Source organism: Heterocephalus glaber, unplaced genomic scaffold (assembly GCF_053883595.1).
Source record: "Heterocephalus glaber isolate CG9 unplaced genomic scaffold, H.glaber_assembly_v1.0 deba00001577, whole genome shotgun sequence".
NCBI lineage: Eukaryota > Metazoa > Chordata > Mammalia > Rodentia > Bathyergidae > Heterocephalus > Heterocephalus glaber.
This window is the reverse complement of record NW_028258358.1, coordinates 29,784,368-29,800,275: the sequence shown is the minus strand read 5'-3', so window position 1 is coordinate 29,800,275 and position 15,908 is coordinate 29,784,368. Positions and strand designations below refer to the sequence as shown.

The following is a 15,908-nucleotide window of genomic DNA, read 5'->3' as shown; positions in this document are numbered from 1 at the left end:
ATAAACTAAATGTTGCCGGGTGGTGCACGCCTGTAATCCCAGCACTTGGGAGGCTGAGGCAGGAGAACTGCCATGAGTTCAAGGCCAGTCTAGGTTACATAGTGAGTTCAAGGCCAGCCTGAACTACAAATTGAGATCCTGCCTCAAAAAACAAAACAAGGGCCTGGGGATTTAGCTCAGTAGTTCCACCACCTGCCTTGCAAGCGCAAGGTCCTGAGTTCGATCTCTGGTACCAAAAACAAAACAAAGCAAACCTAAATGTTGGTGGCATGTGCCTGTAGTCCCAGCTACTCAGCATGCTAAGGCAGGCATGAGCCTAGGAGTTTAGGGACAACCTTGGCAACAACACAGGGAAGCCTTGTTCCAAGAAAAAAATAAAAAAACTGATGAGTGGCTCAGTGACTGAGCATTGCTTAGCATGCATGAGGCCTTGAGTTAAATCCTTAGCATTACAAACAGCGGGTGTGGAGGGTTCAGTCCATAGTTACCCAGTCCTGTTGTCCTTGGGCCTGTGGCAAGGTAGTACATCATAGTGAGAGAGCACAGTGGAGCAAAGCTGCTCGCTCGCTTATTATAGACAGGCGACTTACTAGAAGACAGCAGGCAGCCAGAGGCCCTGAGTCCAAGACAGAGGCAAGATGAGCAGGCCTTGGTCAGTTAAGCAGGAGCCTGAGGTCAAGAGTTGCTAAGAGCCAGGTGGATAATTCAGTCAGGGATGTAATGATCGAGCTAACAACCAAGGTAACAAGCAAGATGGTGGATGCCCTCTGTGACAACTTTTGCTCCTTCCCATCTGGAAAACATCTTTTCCTCCTCACTTTGTTCTTTGAATAAACCACTCAGGATAGAGGCCAAGAGGCACCTTCAAGCATAAGCATGTGCGTACCTCCACTCTTCATAGGCCCATTTCTAGTTTAAGGGAGCTTGTTTTCCTATAGGTTCCGGGTCATTTTTTGGTATAAACAGAGTCTCCTGGGCTGCCCACTTTTGAATCCCCTCCTGATTATTGGGAGCTATTTCTCTCTTAAGCAACATTCCTCCTCTTTACCTCCTTTGTCTTCAACCTCAGTCTTTTTCTTTGTGAGACATAGACCCAGATTACTGTTACATTTTGCCAGCAGGGAAGCAGAAGAGAAAAATGGGGGGAGCACATCCCCACATCCCCTTCCAGGGCCTCGGTAACCTCACTTCCTTCTAAAGGCCCCATCACACCCACAGGCTGAGAACCATGCCTTTAACACATGGGGGAACCATCCAGATTCAAAATGTAGCAGACAGGGAAGAGAACGAAGCCCATAAGGATCATCCAGCATATTCTCAGGATGGGCCACTGGCGCATCGTCCTGTGGAGAAATTTAGGAAACAGTACAGACTCCACAGTTAACTTCCCTGGGGAGCAAGCCGGTGAGGTATTTGCACACTAGCTTCTGTCAGTCTACTGACTGAAGCAGGGTGGGGCCTCCCAGGACTTCCCACCTGGACCTCCGGCCTGCACTGCGTGTGGGTAGAGCTGCTCTGGTGGAGGAGAAAGTCCTCAAACACAGATGCAGGGAGTCAGCCTATCACCGGGCTGGGCCTGGTGGTCCCCGGGGCTGAAATAAAGAACTTAACCCACACTTTTTGTAGGATAAATTTGCAGGTTTTCTGACTCTCACAGTTGAAAAAAAAGTTTCAGGATGAAACAGTAAGAGGTAAGAGAAAGGTTTATTACACAGAGATACAGGATGCACTCGACAGTGGAGTGCAAGTGCTCAGAGAAATGAGACACTACATGTGGGAACTTTCCATCTTTTACAGGATTGGGGTGGTGGAAAATTTCAAAATTTGATAAACTAGCCTTAGTCTTGTCTACTGGGTGGGACAGCACGACCCACTCACAGAAGTAATTTTTAAATCTCGATTTCCATGTCTCATTTCTATCTAGTTTTTAATCCTTCTATCCTGCCTTGAGGCTGCTGAGATTAGGGCCAGGGGGTCTGGGCATGAGCAGACCCTGACAGCCTCTACCCTCATGTTATTCAGGACCAGCAACAGGGCTGGGGATGCAGCTCAGGGGTAGAGGGCTCACCTGGCATGCCTGGGGCCCTGGGTTCAACAAAATGAAAAGTCCCATATATGCTCCCCGCATAAAGTGCACTGTGAGATAATAAGATAATAAATATTATTCTAAGTCTGGGTACACAAGCGTCTTCCGGTGAAGAATGCCTTCTCAAGAGTTCCTCCTACAGTGATGTTTGCTCTTCCTCCTCACAGCTAATCCAAAGGGGTTGTCTGTAATCTCCATCTCCACACACACACATCTCCTCAACACATTTGAACATAGTTAAAAATGCTGCTTTGGGTAACTCAGCAAAGGACTCCTGGCCCCTCAGGAGCCGAGGGAGTTCGGGGAGAAGTATTTGTTCAGAAGTGAGTCATAGTTTAATCACTCTGCTGATTAAACTTTAAGCTGCTTCCCAAGTTGTAATGTACCAGGCAATGCGCTGATAAATTTATTTGTACATTAATTATTGTCTATATCATGATTTTTTTCCCCTGAACAATTTTATAAGTAGAATTTCTATAAGTAAAAAAATTGATTCAAAGAGGTTGAGGGCTGGAGATTTAGCTCAGTGGTGCTGGTGCCTGCCTCATACGTGCAAGGTCCACAGTTTGATCTCTGGAACCAAAAATAAAAAGAGGATGAAAAATTTTTTTTTTTGGTACCTGGGATTGAACTCGGGACCTTGTGCTTGCGAGGCAGGCGGTGGAACCACTGAACTAAATCCCCGGCCCTGGATGAAAATTTTTAAGGCTCTTGATAAATACTGACAAATTGTTTTCTGTATAAGCTATTTTAATTTACATTTTAGTGATAATTTTTTACAATACCTATCACACTTTACCCTCATTACAATTGGGATATTGTTTTCAAATTTTTTTGTTGATTTGCTAAGAATGGGTATATTTGTACATTTGTCCTTATTATTTTGCTGTAATTATCTTTTTATTTTTCTTTTTGGTGATGGCACTGGGGATTGAACCCAGGGCCTTGTGCATGCTGGGCAAGCACATGCTCCATCCCTACCCTCTGTAAGTTGCCCAGGCTGGACTTGAATTTAAGATCCTCTTTCTGAGCCTTCTGAGTAGCTGGAATTGCAAGAATGTGCCACATCACCTGGCTTTCCCTATCCCTTTTCTATTCTTTGAGCTTACTGAAAGCAGTGACTTCATCTTTTTAGATGTATCCTTTTCTGAAGATATCTTCGTTAACTTTTAGCAGTTTCTGGATAACTCATCTCAGTAACAGACTAGTTTTCCAGAAGATCAAAATATTATCATTCAACATTCTTATCATATTTTAATGATAACCAAATAAAATGTATTGAACTAAACTAGACTTTGTGAAGTTTTGTTAGTTTGTTCCACCAGTGGCTGTGCATGATGGTGTCACATGAGAGATAGGACCAAGGTCAAAGGGAAGCATGACCCAGCAACATGTTAGTAATAATGAAGTTCTGAAACCTGGGGATGACTTTGTTCTACAAGTTATTGCACACTCAAGGCTATTTGTGTAATAATATGACTCTATTCCTTATTTTCTTCAGGGGGAGAGAAATTAGTGGTGTTGGAGCCCATTCTTTGACTAGGGCAGCACTGTCTGTAGAAATGTAAAATAATTACAATTTATAATTATAATCTAGTAATTTTATTACTAGTATTTTTAAACCAATGTGTCCAAAATCTTATCATTTTAACATGAAGTCAGTGTGAAAAATCATTAATGAGACAATAAAAATTTTTTTGTATAGTCTTTAAAATCTTTTTGTTTTTTATACTTACACACATCTCAATTGGGACCAGTTTGCATGTCAGGCTCCAACTCCTCATGTGGAATGTGCTACCATATTGGACAGCCCGGGTTGATGGTATCAGTCACTGCTTTAATGGGTGCAAGATGTATTTTTCAGTAATCATAAGGACTTTTTTTGTAAGTGTCTTAGTTTGGGTGCCTGAGTAGCAGACCCTGAGATAAGGACTGGAGTGCAAGTCGTTTATTTTGGAGCTGATCCCAGGAAACACTTGGAGGAGATGCAGAAATGAGGCAGAGAAGGGAAGAAAGTCTATAAAGGGAAAGTGTGCAGCTCAGAAAACTGGGCTCCATCCTGCTGGGAAACACTAAGAGACACAGTACGTATTCCGAGAGGCAAGAGAGCTGGGGTATTTATCCATTCACCTCCCATCCGTCAGTGGTTGCAGGTTAATTCCAGGGCCTTGGCTTTGCCTTGCTTATGGGCCCAGTGTGCTTTCCTATCCAGAAAAGGCCCTTAAGCAGAGAGCTGCTGATAAGCAACACACTGCTTTAGTCATGGAGAGAAGCCCAGAGGTTATGGGTTAGACAATGACAGGACACATAGTCCAAGTAGGGATCTGAGTAGCGTTTAGGACCCCAGAAACTTAATGGCACCATAACTGTCCTTTGTACTATTCATCTTATTAATGTGTATTTCTAGCTCCAGGAACAGTTCTTAGCACACAGTAAGCGTGTAATACAGTAAATGGTTCCTGAGCATGTGGCTTTCCTTTGGGTAACTGCTTTAAACTTTAAGGCTTTTCTATGTAAAAGAAAAACATGGTTATTAGCTCTTGTGGGTCATATCCTAGAATCATGATCCTCCCTGATCAGAAGGAAACTGAGGCATTCCCCTTTTTTAGTTCTAGCAAACAACCCTCAAGGAAGAAAGCCAGTTGGCCCAGTATGGGTTATGAATGAGGTTATGTGTGTTTTTTTTGGTATGGGGGATTGAACTCTGGACCTTTCACTTGTGAGGCAGGCGGTGGAACCACTGAGCTAAATCCCTGGCCTGAGGTTACAGTATGACATGTTATGATCAGCTAGATTCGAATCACATGCCAACCTGGAGGTTATGGGGGTGGAATCTATTACCAAAAGACGGAATGGCTGAAAAATTGTCACTATATCGGGAATTGTGGATACCCACACGAGTATGTTTAAATTCTGAATGTCATTTGTCACGTCTTACAGGCAGAGCCTTGAGAACATGCACTGTCTTAGATGAACCATTTCAGTGCTATTTGTTAGTTGTTACACCAAAGATAAATTTGACACTTGATGCTTTGACTATTTTAGAGTCACCTTAAAGACCATCCAGTGTTACATGAACACGGTAAGAGGCCTTTGCTTTGGACTAAGCTCCTGCACTGGACTGCAACAGACCAGACTAAAAATATAAATGAAGTCACTCACACTAAGTTCTGTGTCACAGAACTGAAACTAAGTTGTTAGCAGGATTAGAGGGTCAATAGACAAATTTCTCATACAGCCCAGATTTAGTTAGTTAGCATTATAATCAAGTTTCCTCTTTCTTAATCCTTATACAAAAAAAGGTAAACTGAAGTAAACTGATGTTAACCAGAGAGTATTTTCCACTGTTCTGACTCCCTATCTTCACCTTACAAGGACAGTAACTGAAATGACCAACCCATTTTTTTTTTCCTGTGTTTTTCAGCCTGTTCTATTCAGACCATGGGAACATATTCCATTTTAGGGGAAAAATGAAGCCGATTGAGATCTTTAAACTAAATTGTGAGTTGTTTTTTGACACTAGTCATTCATTATTTGCAAAGGCACAAATTTGCATCAAGGCCCTTCAAGTTTTGCTTGGGAATGAATAATCAGCATGAGTAGACTCTCCCTTACATTTTCTCCAAATCTTCACTATATCGTGAAGGCCTAACAATTTGTTGATGGAACACTTATTCTTTACTTTCCAGGTTTCTGAGTGGGGTACTTTGCTAGGGGAACACTCTTGACTTTTCCTCTATCATTACTAACCCTCCCTCTTCCTCCTGGGAGTCTAGAAGAGGGAAGTATGAATAATATACTTGTTCTATTCCTCTTTTTCTTTTTATGAAATATCAATAATATTCCATTGTATGGACATACCACATTTTATTATTCCTCCATTAGTCGATGGACGTTTGTTTTTTTTCTTTTTTTTGGTTTTATGAATAATGCTATGACATTGTGGAAGTTCTTATGTGAACCGTGTATTTTCATTTCTCGTAGATATATCTCTAAGAGTGAAATTGTTGAGTCATGTGATAACTCTTTGAACTTTTTTTTTGGTATTGGGAATTGAACTTAGGACATTGTCTTTGAACTTTTTAAAGAACTGCCAGACATGCATGAGGGAGGCTGAGGCAGGAGGACTGCCACAAGTTTGAGGTCAGCCTTGGCTACATTGTGACTTCAAGGCCAGGCTCAACTATATAGCGAGATTCCATCTTAAAAAACAAAAAAACCCAAACAGAATTGCTAGAACTTTCCCCCCACAATAGCAGCATTTGTCCATTACTAAGAATGACCCATGGGTACTCCAATTTCTCTCTGACATTTGTTATTTTCTGTCTGTTATTCTTACATATAGATGTCCCCCCAAGCCTCATGTGCTCATAGGTGGGGCTTTTGGAAGGTGATGGATCATGAGTGGGTGATACTGGATTAGTCCACTGATGGGTCTGTAGCTCGGTGTGATGTTGAGAGGTAAACCCTGGTAGGGGGAGGTGTATGACTGGATGTGGCCTGAATATATATTTATCCTTCCTGTCTTGAGCATTTGCTTCCTGCCTGCTGTGCCATGGACTGTTTCTCCTCTGTGATGCCCCTCTGCCATGCCACCCTGCTTTGGAACCAGCAGACTATGGACTGGAATCTCTACAAACTGTGAGCCAAAATAAACCTCTCCTCCTTTAACTTGTGGGTGTTGGTATTTTTGTTCCAGCAATGAGAAAGTAACTAAGACACTGTCTTTTTGGTTATAATACGGAATTATTTAAGGTCAATAAACAGGGCAGATAGTGGTCTTTCTTAAGACATCGCCTCTACCTTTGGAAGCTAGTTCTTGGCCTAGTTATAAGTACCCAAAAGGCATTCACTAAACATATATTTTATATGAATTTTTTGTAGTCCTGGGGATTGAACTCAGGGCCTTGGACATTCTAAGCAAGTACTCTACCACTGAGCTATTCCCCTAGTCCCCTTATGTGTTAAATAAACGAGGGGAGAGAGGTTCCATTTGTACACTGCTTTCAGAATGCATTCACAAGTTGTGAGGCTCACAACAATCCTATGATGTAGGAAGAGTGGAGATTCTGATTCCCATTATAGATCTGCAAAAATAAGAGAAAGGTTAGGTAACAAGGAAAAGTCTGGAGTTCTGGTGTGCTGAGTCTATCTCTACAGTCAGATACTGGTTCTTAGTATCTTTTCTCACACCCACATTAGTTAATGCTCAGAAAAGAATGTTAAGTAGTCTCAAAAGAGCTTAGTTTGGGGGGGAAAAACAAAAAAGCAAACCTCTATGGAAGCTGAAGGGACTAAGTGTTTTTGGCAGTTTGCAGACTGCTAATTATGGCGCTGACATAATTGCGGGCATAGACAGCACACAGGGTTCCCTAGAGTCACTTGACTTCTAACTTTAGCAAACAAATTCTTCAGCTTTGAAGCAGAATCAGTAGCTGAGCATTTACTGGGCTACAAAATTTAGGGAGTTTCAAAGAGCACTGTAAATCAATCAAGGGCTGCCTATTCCCGTATACAGATTACATTATCTGAGAAACTGCTAACAAAGAAAAGGAGGTAACTCAATGATTCTTTCTTTAGGTTTGTGTGATACCGGAGATGAAACTCAGGGCTTTCAAACTGGGCAACATCCCCAGCCCTTCTTTTGAGACAAGGTCTCACTAAGTTACTAAGCCCAGACTGGACTAGAACTTTTGACTCTCATGACTCAGCCTCCCAGAGTGCTGGGATTACAGGCCCATGCTGGGCCATAGTGATCATAGTTTTCTTACAATATTCAAATTAAAACGTCTTCCTTTTTGTAATGGAAGATGCAAACATATGTAAAATATCAAGAAAATAGTGTAATAAACTCTGCATTGTTTGGCTTAAAAATTATCAACACTTTGCAGTTCTCTTGCCCTTGGTTTTTGTTTCTTATAATTCTGTTTTTGTTTTTTGAGACAGAATTTTGTTATGTAGTTTAGGCTGGCCTTGAACTCACTATATAGCCCAGGCTGGCCTACAACCCGTGGTGATTCTCCTGCCTCAGTGGGTTGAGTGCTGGGATTATAGGTGTGCACCACCACGTCCAGCTACACTAAGGCTTTTTTTTTAAAAGTCACTATTAATCAAGCCAGTTTAGCAAATGTACAAAGGAAATGATCAAAGTAATACAAAATGATCTTACTATGAGCATTATGAATTTGTAACCTCCGACCTTTCTTCATTTAGGGCTGAGCTGGTAAAGCAGCCCACACACACAAGAGGATTTACGAGTGGGGGTTCAAAACCTAGCACCAAGATTTTGTTCATTCATTCTTAAAATCATTCATTCATTCAACCAGTGCACCTCAGGCACTTTTCATGGACGATGACCATGCATCCTCCTGTGCGACAGACCTTAATCACAGCGCAACTTTGGTACAAATCAGGTTTCACCATTACTGACCCTCAGGCCCTGGACAAGCTGTCTCTGGGTCTGAGTTTCTGCTTTTGTACAATAAGGACAAGCTTAAAAAGCCAAGCAAGGTAACAGGAAACGTGTCTAACCGGGCCCTGCAACATCTGCTCCATTCGCCTGTTAATTCTGCTAGGATCTGGCAGGCAGTCTCTCCTCCTCCTCCTCCCTCCCTTCCCCAATCTAAGAAGGCAGCAAAACATTCACACAGTCCCACCGCACAGTGCAACCTGCGAGATGCCAAAAGCCCAAACCCCGTGTCTCCCCAAACCATCTCAATGCCAATCTCCTGTTCCCCTCCTGTCTTCAGGTCTGGCAGCTCTACAGAGAGAATCTGTGTCCGCGATTAAACGCGTGGCCCGCAGGCTGGCGAACTCCTCCAGCACCCCGTATGGCCCCACGCGCCCAGCGTTCTCTCTGCCAAGGCCATCGGGAGCTCCTCCGAAGTCTCCAGAAGCCCGCGTCCAGGGGCGGTGCCGAGCAGCTGGGGCGGGCCGAGTTCGCACCACCCCCGCCACCTTTTTGAGTCGGTGGCCAGGCGCTGATCTCGAACTTCGGCAAAGTTCTCGGCCGGCTCGCCGCACGTGAGCTCCTGGGAGCCGGGCCCTGCGCGCCGCGTGGCCCGTGCTCCCGTCCGCCCGCCCGCGCGCTCCCGCGCCCAGACGCGCTCCTCCCCGGCTCCCTGTGGCAGTGGGTGCGGCCGGCGCAGCGGGGGCCCCGAGGCGGCCTGGGAGGCGGGGACGGGGCGTGTCGCGGCGCCCGGAAACCGCTCTCCTCCCGCTCCCGCCGAACGGACTGGCGCGGCAGCCCGAGCTCCAGCATCCCGGCGCGCCTCCCTCCCTCCCGGCCTGCGCGCCCCGGCCCGCTCGGCGAGATGCTCCCGATGCGCCTGGAACCGAAGCCCAACCCGCTGCTGGACGCCAACCTCTGCTCGCGGGTGTTCTTCTGGTGAGTCCCGCCCGGTCCCCGTGCCTTTGCGGGGCGGGCGAGGGCGCGTTCCTGTGCGCCCCGGCTTCCTCCGACCCCGCGTGCGCCCCGGGAAGGGGGCGCGGGGACCCGGGCGGTGGGCGCCCAGGCCGGGAGGAGGACGAGGCTGTCCGGAGGCGGCTCTGCCCGGTGAGAGAACCGCCTGCATCCCACACGGTCACCCATCGCTCCGGGGTTTTTGTTTCATTTTAAGAAAGCAGCTATGAACAGCTGCCTTCGTCTAATCGCAACCAAAGCGTAATTAACCAGTGCGGTCTCCTGATAGTGTCCCCACCCCTCTTGATGTTCTTTACCTGGCATCTCCTTCCACCCCTACTGGCTTCCGCAGGGCGTTTATGTGTGTGTGTGTGTGTGAAATATCCCTTTATTATTATTATTTTTTTTTTTTAGGGGGGGACTGGGGATCGAACTCGGGACTTTGCGGTTTCGAGGCAGGCGGCGGAGCCGCTGAGCTAAATTCCCGGCCCTATTATTTCTAATGTATGAGTGAGGACACTATTCTTGAGCGAGATCTGCTTCCATGTTTTGCTTTTGACAGGGACTCACCCACGTATTAGCGCGTCTCTTGCCAGCCCTTTCCCCCTTGGGTGGAGTTTGCATTTCCACCTTGGGTGATTACTGGGGAAGGGGCTGTCTTACCCAGGTCTCTAAGCATGTCAGAGGAAGCAGGTGAAAAAGTCTTACACAAGTGACCCCTTATGACCAGGTGTGGTGGCGCACGCCTGTAGACCCAGCGCTGGAGAGGCAGAGGAGAAAGCATCGCTGTGAGTTCGCAGCCAGCCCAGGCTACATAGTGACTTCAAGGCCGGCCTGTTTCAATTTTGGTGTTTGCAGGACCCGTTCTTGGTCCTCCTCTTAGAGAGTGAGGGGTGGTTAACGTGAAAAATAACTGAAGAGTAAGCAAACTATCTCCGTAGCTTTAGGTAGGGCACAGAACTGTTGATGCACCTTCTGTTTGTGGACTTTCAAAGTGTAGGTGCAGGGAAAGTGTAGGTGCAAGTGGCAGGTGCTTGTAGTTTCAGTATTGGGGAGGCTGAGGCAAGATCACAGGAGTTTGAGACCAGCTTGAAATATAAAGCAAGACCCTGTCTCAAACAAAACAAAATAAAATCCAAAAAGGTAAATTCAGGGAAATGGGAAAGTGTGCTGACTTTTCTCTGTTGCCTTGGGTGGGGCCCATTTCTATTTCATAGCTGGAGAGGAAGGAACTGTTACCGCTGTTTTACACCTGAAGACACTCAAACTGAGCTATGGTGCTTTGAGTTGCCTATGGTGATATCTACAGTAAGTGTCAGAACAGAATCTGCCCTCAGGAAGCTGTGTTCAGAGCCGGGGCAGCGGTGTTCTAAGCTGCTCTGTTGAGTTGCTTTCTGCTGAGGAGCTTGTTCTGAAAAGTGGGGAAAGGCTGGCCTTTCTCGAGGGACAGTCTGAAAATGCTGGGTGCTGGGGAAACATCTCTTGCCCTGTTTTCCGGAAGCTGTTCTCTCTGGAGGGCTACGTCAGTCAGCCTTGCCCAGGAACTTCACAGAGATGCACCTGGTTGGGTGCTCTGTAAAATCGGAAGCCCTGGGGCCACACATGACCTCGAGTGTCTCAACAAGTGCTCCAGATGATGCTGATGTGAGCTTGGGGCTGTCTCACAGCTTTAAGCCACTTTTCCTCTTGGCATTGCTATTCCAGTGCTACATTTTAAAAAGAGGGATGTGGCTTTGTGAAGTCAGCTGTCAGTGCTGACCATCCTGTATTTATTTACCTATTTGTCTTAATAGGGATTGAACCCAGTGGACTCACCCTGAGCTGCATCCTCAGACATTTTTTAGAGTTTTGTTTTGAGACAGGGTCTCACTGTGGATAAGTTGCCCAGGCTGGCCTTGAACTTGTGGCCCTCTTGCCTCGGCCTGGGGAGTAGCTGCAATTATAGGCCTGCGCCACCTTACCTAATTTAGTTCACAGAATTTTAAAGCTTGTGTACCTATCTTCCTGAAAATGGGATGGCTAAAGTGAGCCCAGCCAGGAAGTGGCCCCTGGATACAAGGCCCACCTTGTAGAGAAAAGCTGATTTTTCTCCTTCTTATTGGATGGTTGCTTTTCTTCTCAAATTTCATCTGCTATAAACTTGCAAACGGATAACTGCTTACCCAAGTGATCCCTATAACTGGCTTACTGACTTTTATACAAAATATACTATTGTGATTTTGGGGGTGTTCACGAGAGTTTGAATTTGGGCTGTACACTATGTTTGGCTACTGATGTTTGTGGATTTAAAAAAAAACCCCAGTATTTTCTTTTCTGTTTCTGCAAGAAGTTTTCAACCGTAGGAACAGAGGAGAGGAACAAGGACAGTTTCATTTCATTCAGGCAGGTATACCTGTTGGTATTTTAGTTGTTCCTTCATCTTCCCCTCAAATTTCTTTTCTTTTCTTTTTCTTTCTTTTTTTTGAAACAGGGTCTTGCTATGTAGTCCAGGCTGGCCTTGAACTCACTGTGTAACCCAGTCTGGCCTTGAGCTGGTGGTGATCCTCCTGCTTCAGCCTCCTGGGTGCTGGGATTACAGGTGTGTGCCACCATGCTGGGGCCCCCAAACTTCTTTATGCACGTATTTGCATGTACCCCATACACACATGCTTTTTATAAAACTGAACAGTTTCGGATCTTCCTTCTTAATTTTTGGTGGCTAACCTCCATGGCATTACATCTTCAACTATTGTTGAACGTCCCTTATTTCTAATGATTACATCATGCATATCCATGCCTGTTTCTTTTGGTGCAGTTTTTGTTTGGTTGGTTTTGGAGGTGGGGACTGAATCACGGTCGTGGTAAAGAAGTTCTCCATTAAGGTCTTTTGAAAATCTCAGGAAAACCTAAATCTCCATATGCATTTTCTGGTTTTTTTGGTACTGGGGATCGAACTCAGGACCTTTTGCTTGAGAGGCAGGTGGCTGCACCACTGAACTAAATCCCTGGCCCTGCATTTTCTCTTAGCTATTTTCTTGTTTCATTTCTAATAGTAAAGGCAGCTAGAATTTTTTCATTTTTGATGTTAAATGGGCCCCATTTTTTTCTTTTTTTTGGTACCAGGGATCAAACTTGGGACCTTGTGCTTTTGAGGCAGGTGGCAGAACCACTGAGCTAAATCCCCGGTGGCCCCAGTTTTTTCAAATAGCATATTTTCCCTACTGTTGTGTATTGAATAATTGTCTTGCTGCTAGAAACAAGTGGTGCAGCTTGTGAACCATGTCCAGATGGGCACAAGATTGCCCTAGTCCTGGAGACTCTGGGAGATCGTCTGCTCCCGTGCTGTCTCTGGTGGTGTCCCGCTCCCTGCTGCCCAGCAAACCCTCTGGCTGCGCTCTGTGCTCCTCCGTGGGGCCTCATCCGAGGAGGTCTGGGGTGAGCAGCAGGCGGAGGTTAATGGGGAAGGAGCTCTGTCCAGCTGTGGGTGGAGGGGCCCTGGGGCCTGATGCATTCGGCCCACAGAGAGGAGCCAAATCTTGCGGCCCTGTTGCTGGCTGTGTCTCAGTTGGTGAACGCCTCATCTTGCCAAGCCTGTGCTGTTGTAGGAACTGCCGCTGGTGAAGGGAGACTCTGGAGACTTATCTTCGAGAAAGCTGATGACATAAGGGTAGAAAGGAAGATGGCTCAGGGGAATTGGTGGTGAGGCTCTTAGTCAGTACGTAGATGTCTTTAAACTGTGCGGCTTTGGGGCTGTTTCTGGAATGTATCTTTTATGAATCTATTGTTGGTCTTCATTAACAGAAATCCAAATGTAGACGTTAACTTCCCAGGTGGGTGGTTACTTAATGATCAGCTCCAGTGGGAAGGCCTAGCTGGGCCCAGTTAGCGGCGTCCTGGGCACTGGTATGAAAGGACAGCCGAGGGGAGGCTTGCAGGCTGATTTTCCTCGGAGAAGCTGCTCTGTTCTCTGCGGCTGAGCTCGGGCTTCACTGAGGAGGCTTGGGAGAAGCGCTGGTCCTCTCCTTGCCTTGTGCTCCTCTGCTGGCCTCGGCACAGACACTTCGGCCAGGAGCTCTGTCTTGGCCTTTGCCCCGGGTGTCACCTCCTGGTTCTCAGTGCGGATTCTTTGGCTTCCAGCACCAGCCTTTCAGCCTGCTGGAGCAGGTTCTCTAGGCTCTGGCACTGGCTCTTGGACTTTGCAGTGCAGATCCTCTGTCTTCCATCGAGGATCTCTTGGCCTCCAGGTGCGGACTTGCACAGGACATTGCCTTGGGCTCCAGGCTGTGGCTGGACTCGGAGGGGACATTGCTGTGGGCTCCAGGCCCTCGCCTGGTCCTTTGGGTGCCCAGCCTGCAGATAGGCCTCTTGCACTCTTCTGCACTTACTCCAGTGAGCACTGACTGATACACCGGGGCTCTGTTTGAGCCAGCTCTGCTCTCCCCCTCCCCTTTGTAGCACTGAGGATAGAACCCAGGGCCTTTGCACTGTAGTTTGAAGATCTTCAGGCTCTTTTATTTTTTTGTTTTGAGGCAGGGATTGCTAAATTGCTAAATTGCCCAGGCAGGGACTGGACTTGCAGTCCTTCTGCCTTGGCGCCCCAGAGCGCGGGGATTACAGGTGTGTGCCACCGCATCCACCTCAGTTCCTTTCCCTTAAACATTTAGCTCGATGACTTTTGGCAATTTTATACCAGAACTACAGCCCCAAGCAAGATGTTGAACACCCCAAAGGTATATTAAAATTCATTGCTGGGCCAGGGGTTTAGCTCAGTGGTTCCACCACCTGCCTTGCAAGCGCAAGGTCCTGAGTTCGATCCCTGGTACCAAAAAAAAAAAATTCACTGCTAATTCTCTATAGTGAAATAAACATTATAACATCTTATAAGTTTATCTCCTATACTTATTCTTCCCTGTAGCCCTGCATGTGGTCTGTGGGAGAGGTTACTAGTGTTCATTCTGATGTCAGGTGTGTCTCCCTGCAGCCCTGGATCTGGTCACTCCCCTCTCCTGTGGGCCAAGCCTGGTCCGCTGATGGGGGCACGGAGCTGGGGCACTGTGGACATCATGAGCTCCCCCTCCACTCCGAGTCTCGTGTGGAACGTTTCCTGGGTCCAGGAACCCTGTCCCTCCCCGTGAGAGGTCACCACATTTCCTCCTGAGAAAGCTCTAAACCCTGCAGGCGTTTCTGGAACTCTTTGTGTATGGATGGTACAGAGGTGGCTGCCAGCAGTGCACTGGGCAGATCTGGGCTTTGGCGTTGGTCACACTGGGTTCTGTCCTTGCAAACCTTGTGTGGCTGAATCCCTCTGGGATGATGGCTAACGCAGTCCATCCCGCTCAGAGAGGGGGATGAGGAGAAGCTGCGAAAGTTACAGCAAGGGCATGCCTGATGACAGGGTTCGACCTGAGACAGACTTTTGTAGTGAGCATTTGTTTACTTATTTATGATAGTATGGGCAAGTTTGTGGGAAGAAAGGTAAACTTCTGCCCTCTAGAGGTAGGGAGATACATTTTAGACCATTTAAAGGTTAATCATTTAAGCCATCTTTACAGACAGAGAAAGGGGGTGTGGGAGAAAGAGGGAGAATATGAGAATAGATAACTAAGAATAGAACTCAGCAGAGGGCTGAGGGTTAGCATGGTGTTTTTTCCAGTGTTAAAGGTCCTAATTAGCAATACTTTTTGATATGTTATTAAAACACACGTGAGGGACCTTCTACTTCATCTCCCAGGTATTCTGCTCTTTGTAAGTCTGGGTAGGTCTTGGGAATTTGCATTAAAAAATAATTTTTTTTCTGGCGTTGGCGATGGAAGCCAGAACCTCACACATGCGAGCCAAGTGGTATACCCCTGAGCCACACTCCTGTCCTGGGAATCTGCATTTTAGCTGCTGCTTCTGCTTCTGCTGACTTCACACCGAGACACATGATTAGATGGATCCATTGAGCTGATCATATTGATAATGACAAATACCTATTGAATGGTTCCTATAGACTGGGAATTTTGCGCAGTTTTGCATGAAATCTTCCTCAGTATAATTTAATCTGTGGACAGTCTGTGAAGCGGGCATCATACTTCCCAGAGGAAGACTTCGAGGTCTGGAAGGGTTGGGCAGTGGGAGGAGGCAGCAGTGTCACAGCTAGGATGCTACCTAGATTATCAGAATACGTGGTGGATTTGCCCTGCATGCCTCCTGAGCTCTAGCTCCAGACAGGTAAATGTTGGTTGACTGAATGAATGAATTAAATGCTGACTCTATCCAGCAGGGCTTTCACAGTTGTGTCCGTGGATGACTTTGCTGTTTACATGTGCATGCAGTGGAAGGTAGTTTTCCTCCCTCCCTTCATTACATTTAATTGCCATTTGGGTTGTTGCCATTGTTATCTACAAACTTTTTTTTTTTAGTTTTTATTGTTTTTCTTCATAAATTTTATTGGTACAT

The 15,908-nt window shown here is 46.3% G+C and overlaps 1 protein-coding gene across 4 annotated transcripts in view; it reads left to right on the top strand.

Annotated features, from left to right (window-relative positions):
- Positions 1 to 6,133: 6,133 nt before the first annotated feature.
- The window catches only part of Abcc4 (ATP binding cassette subfamily C member 4 (PEL blood group)), a 251,526-nt gene continuing 241,751 nt past the window's right edge, over positions 6,134 to 15,908 (top strand). For all 4 annotated transcript variants that reach the window (XM_087193012.1, XM_004870822.4, XM_004870823.3 and 1 more), the window contains exon 1: positions 6,134 to 9,473. Coding sequence is in view for 2 of the 4 variants with exons in the window: in XM_004870823.3 (XP_004870880.1) it covers positions 9,400 to 9,473 (74 nt within the window). In the remaining 2 variants the exon portion in view is untranslated. The remainder of the gene's footprint in view (positions 9,474 to 15,908) is intronic.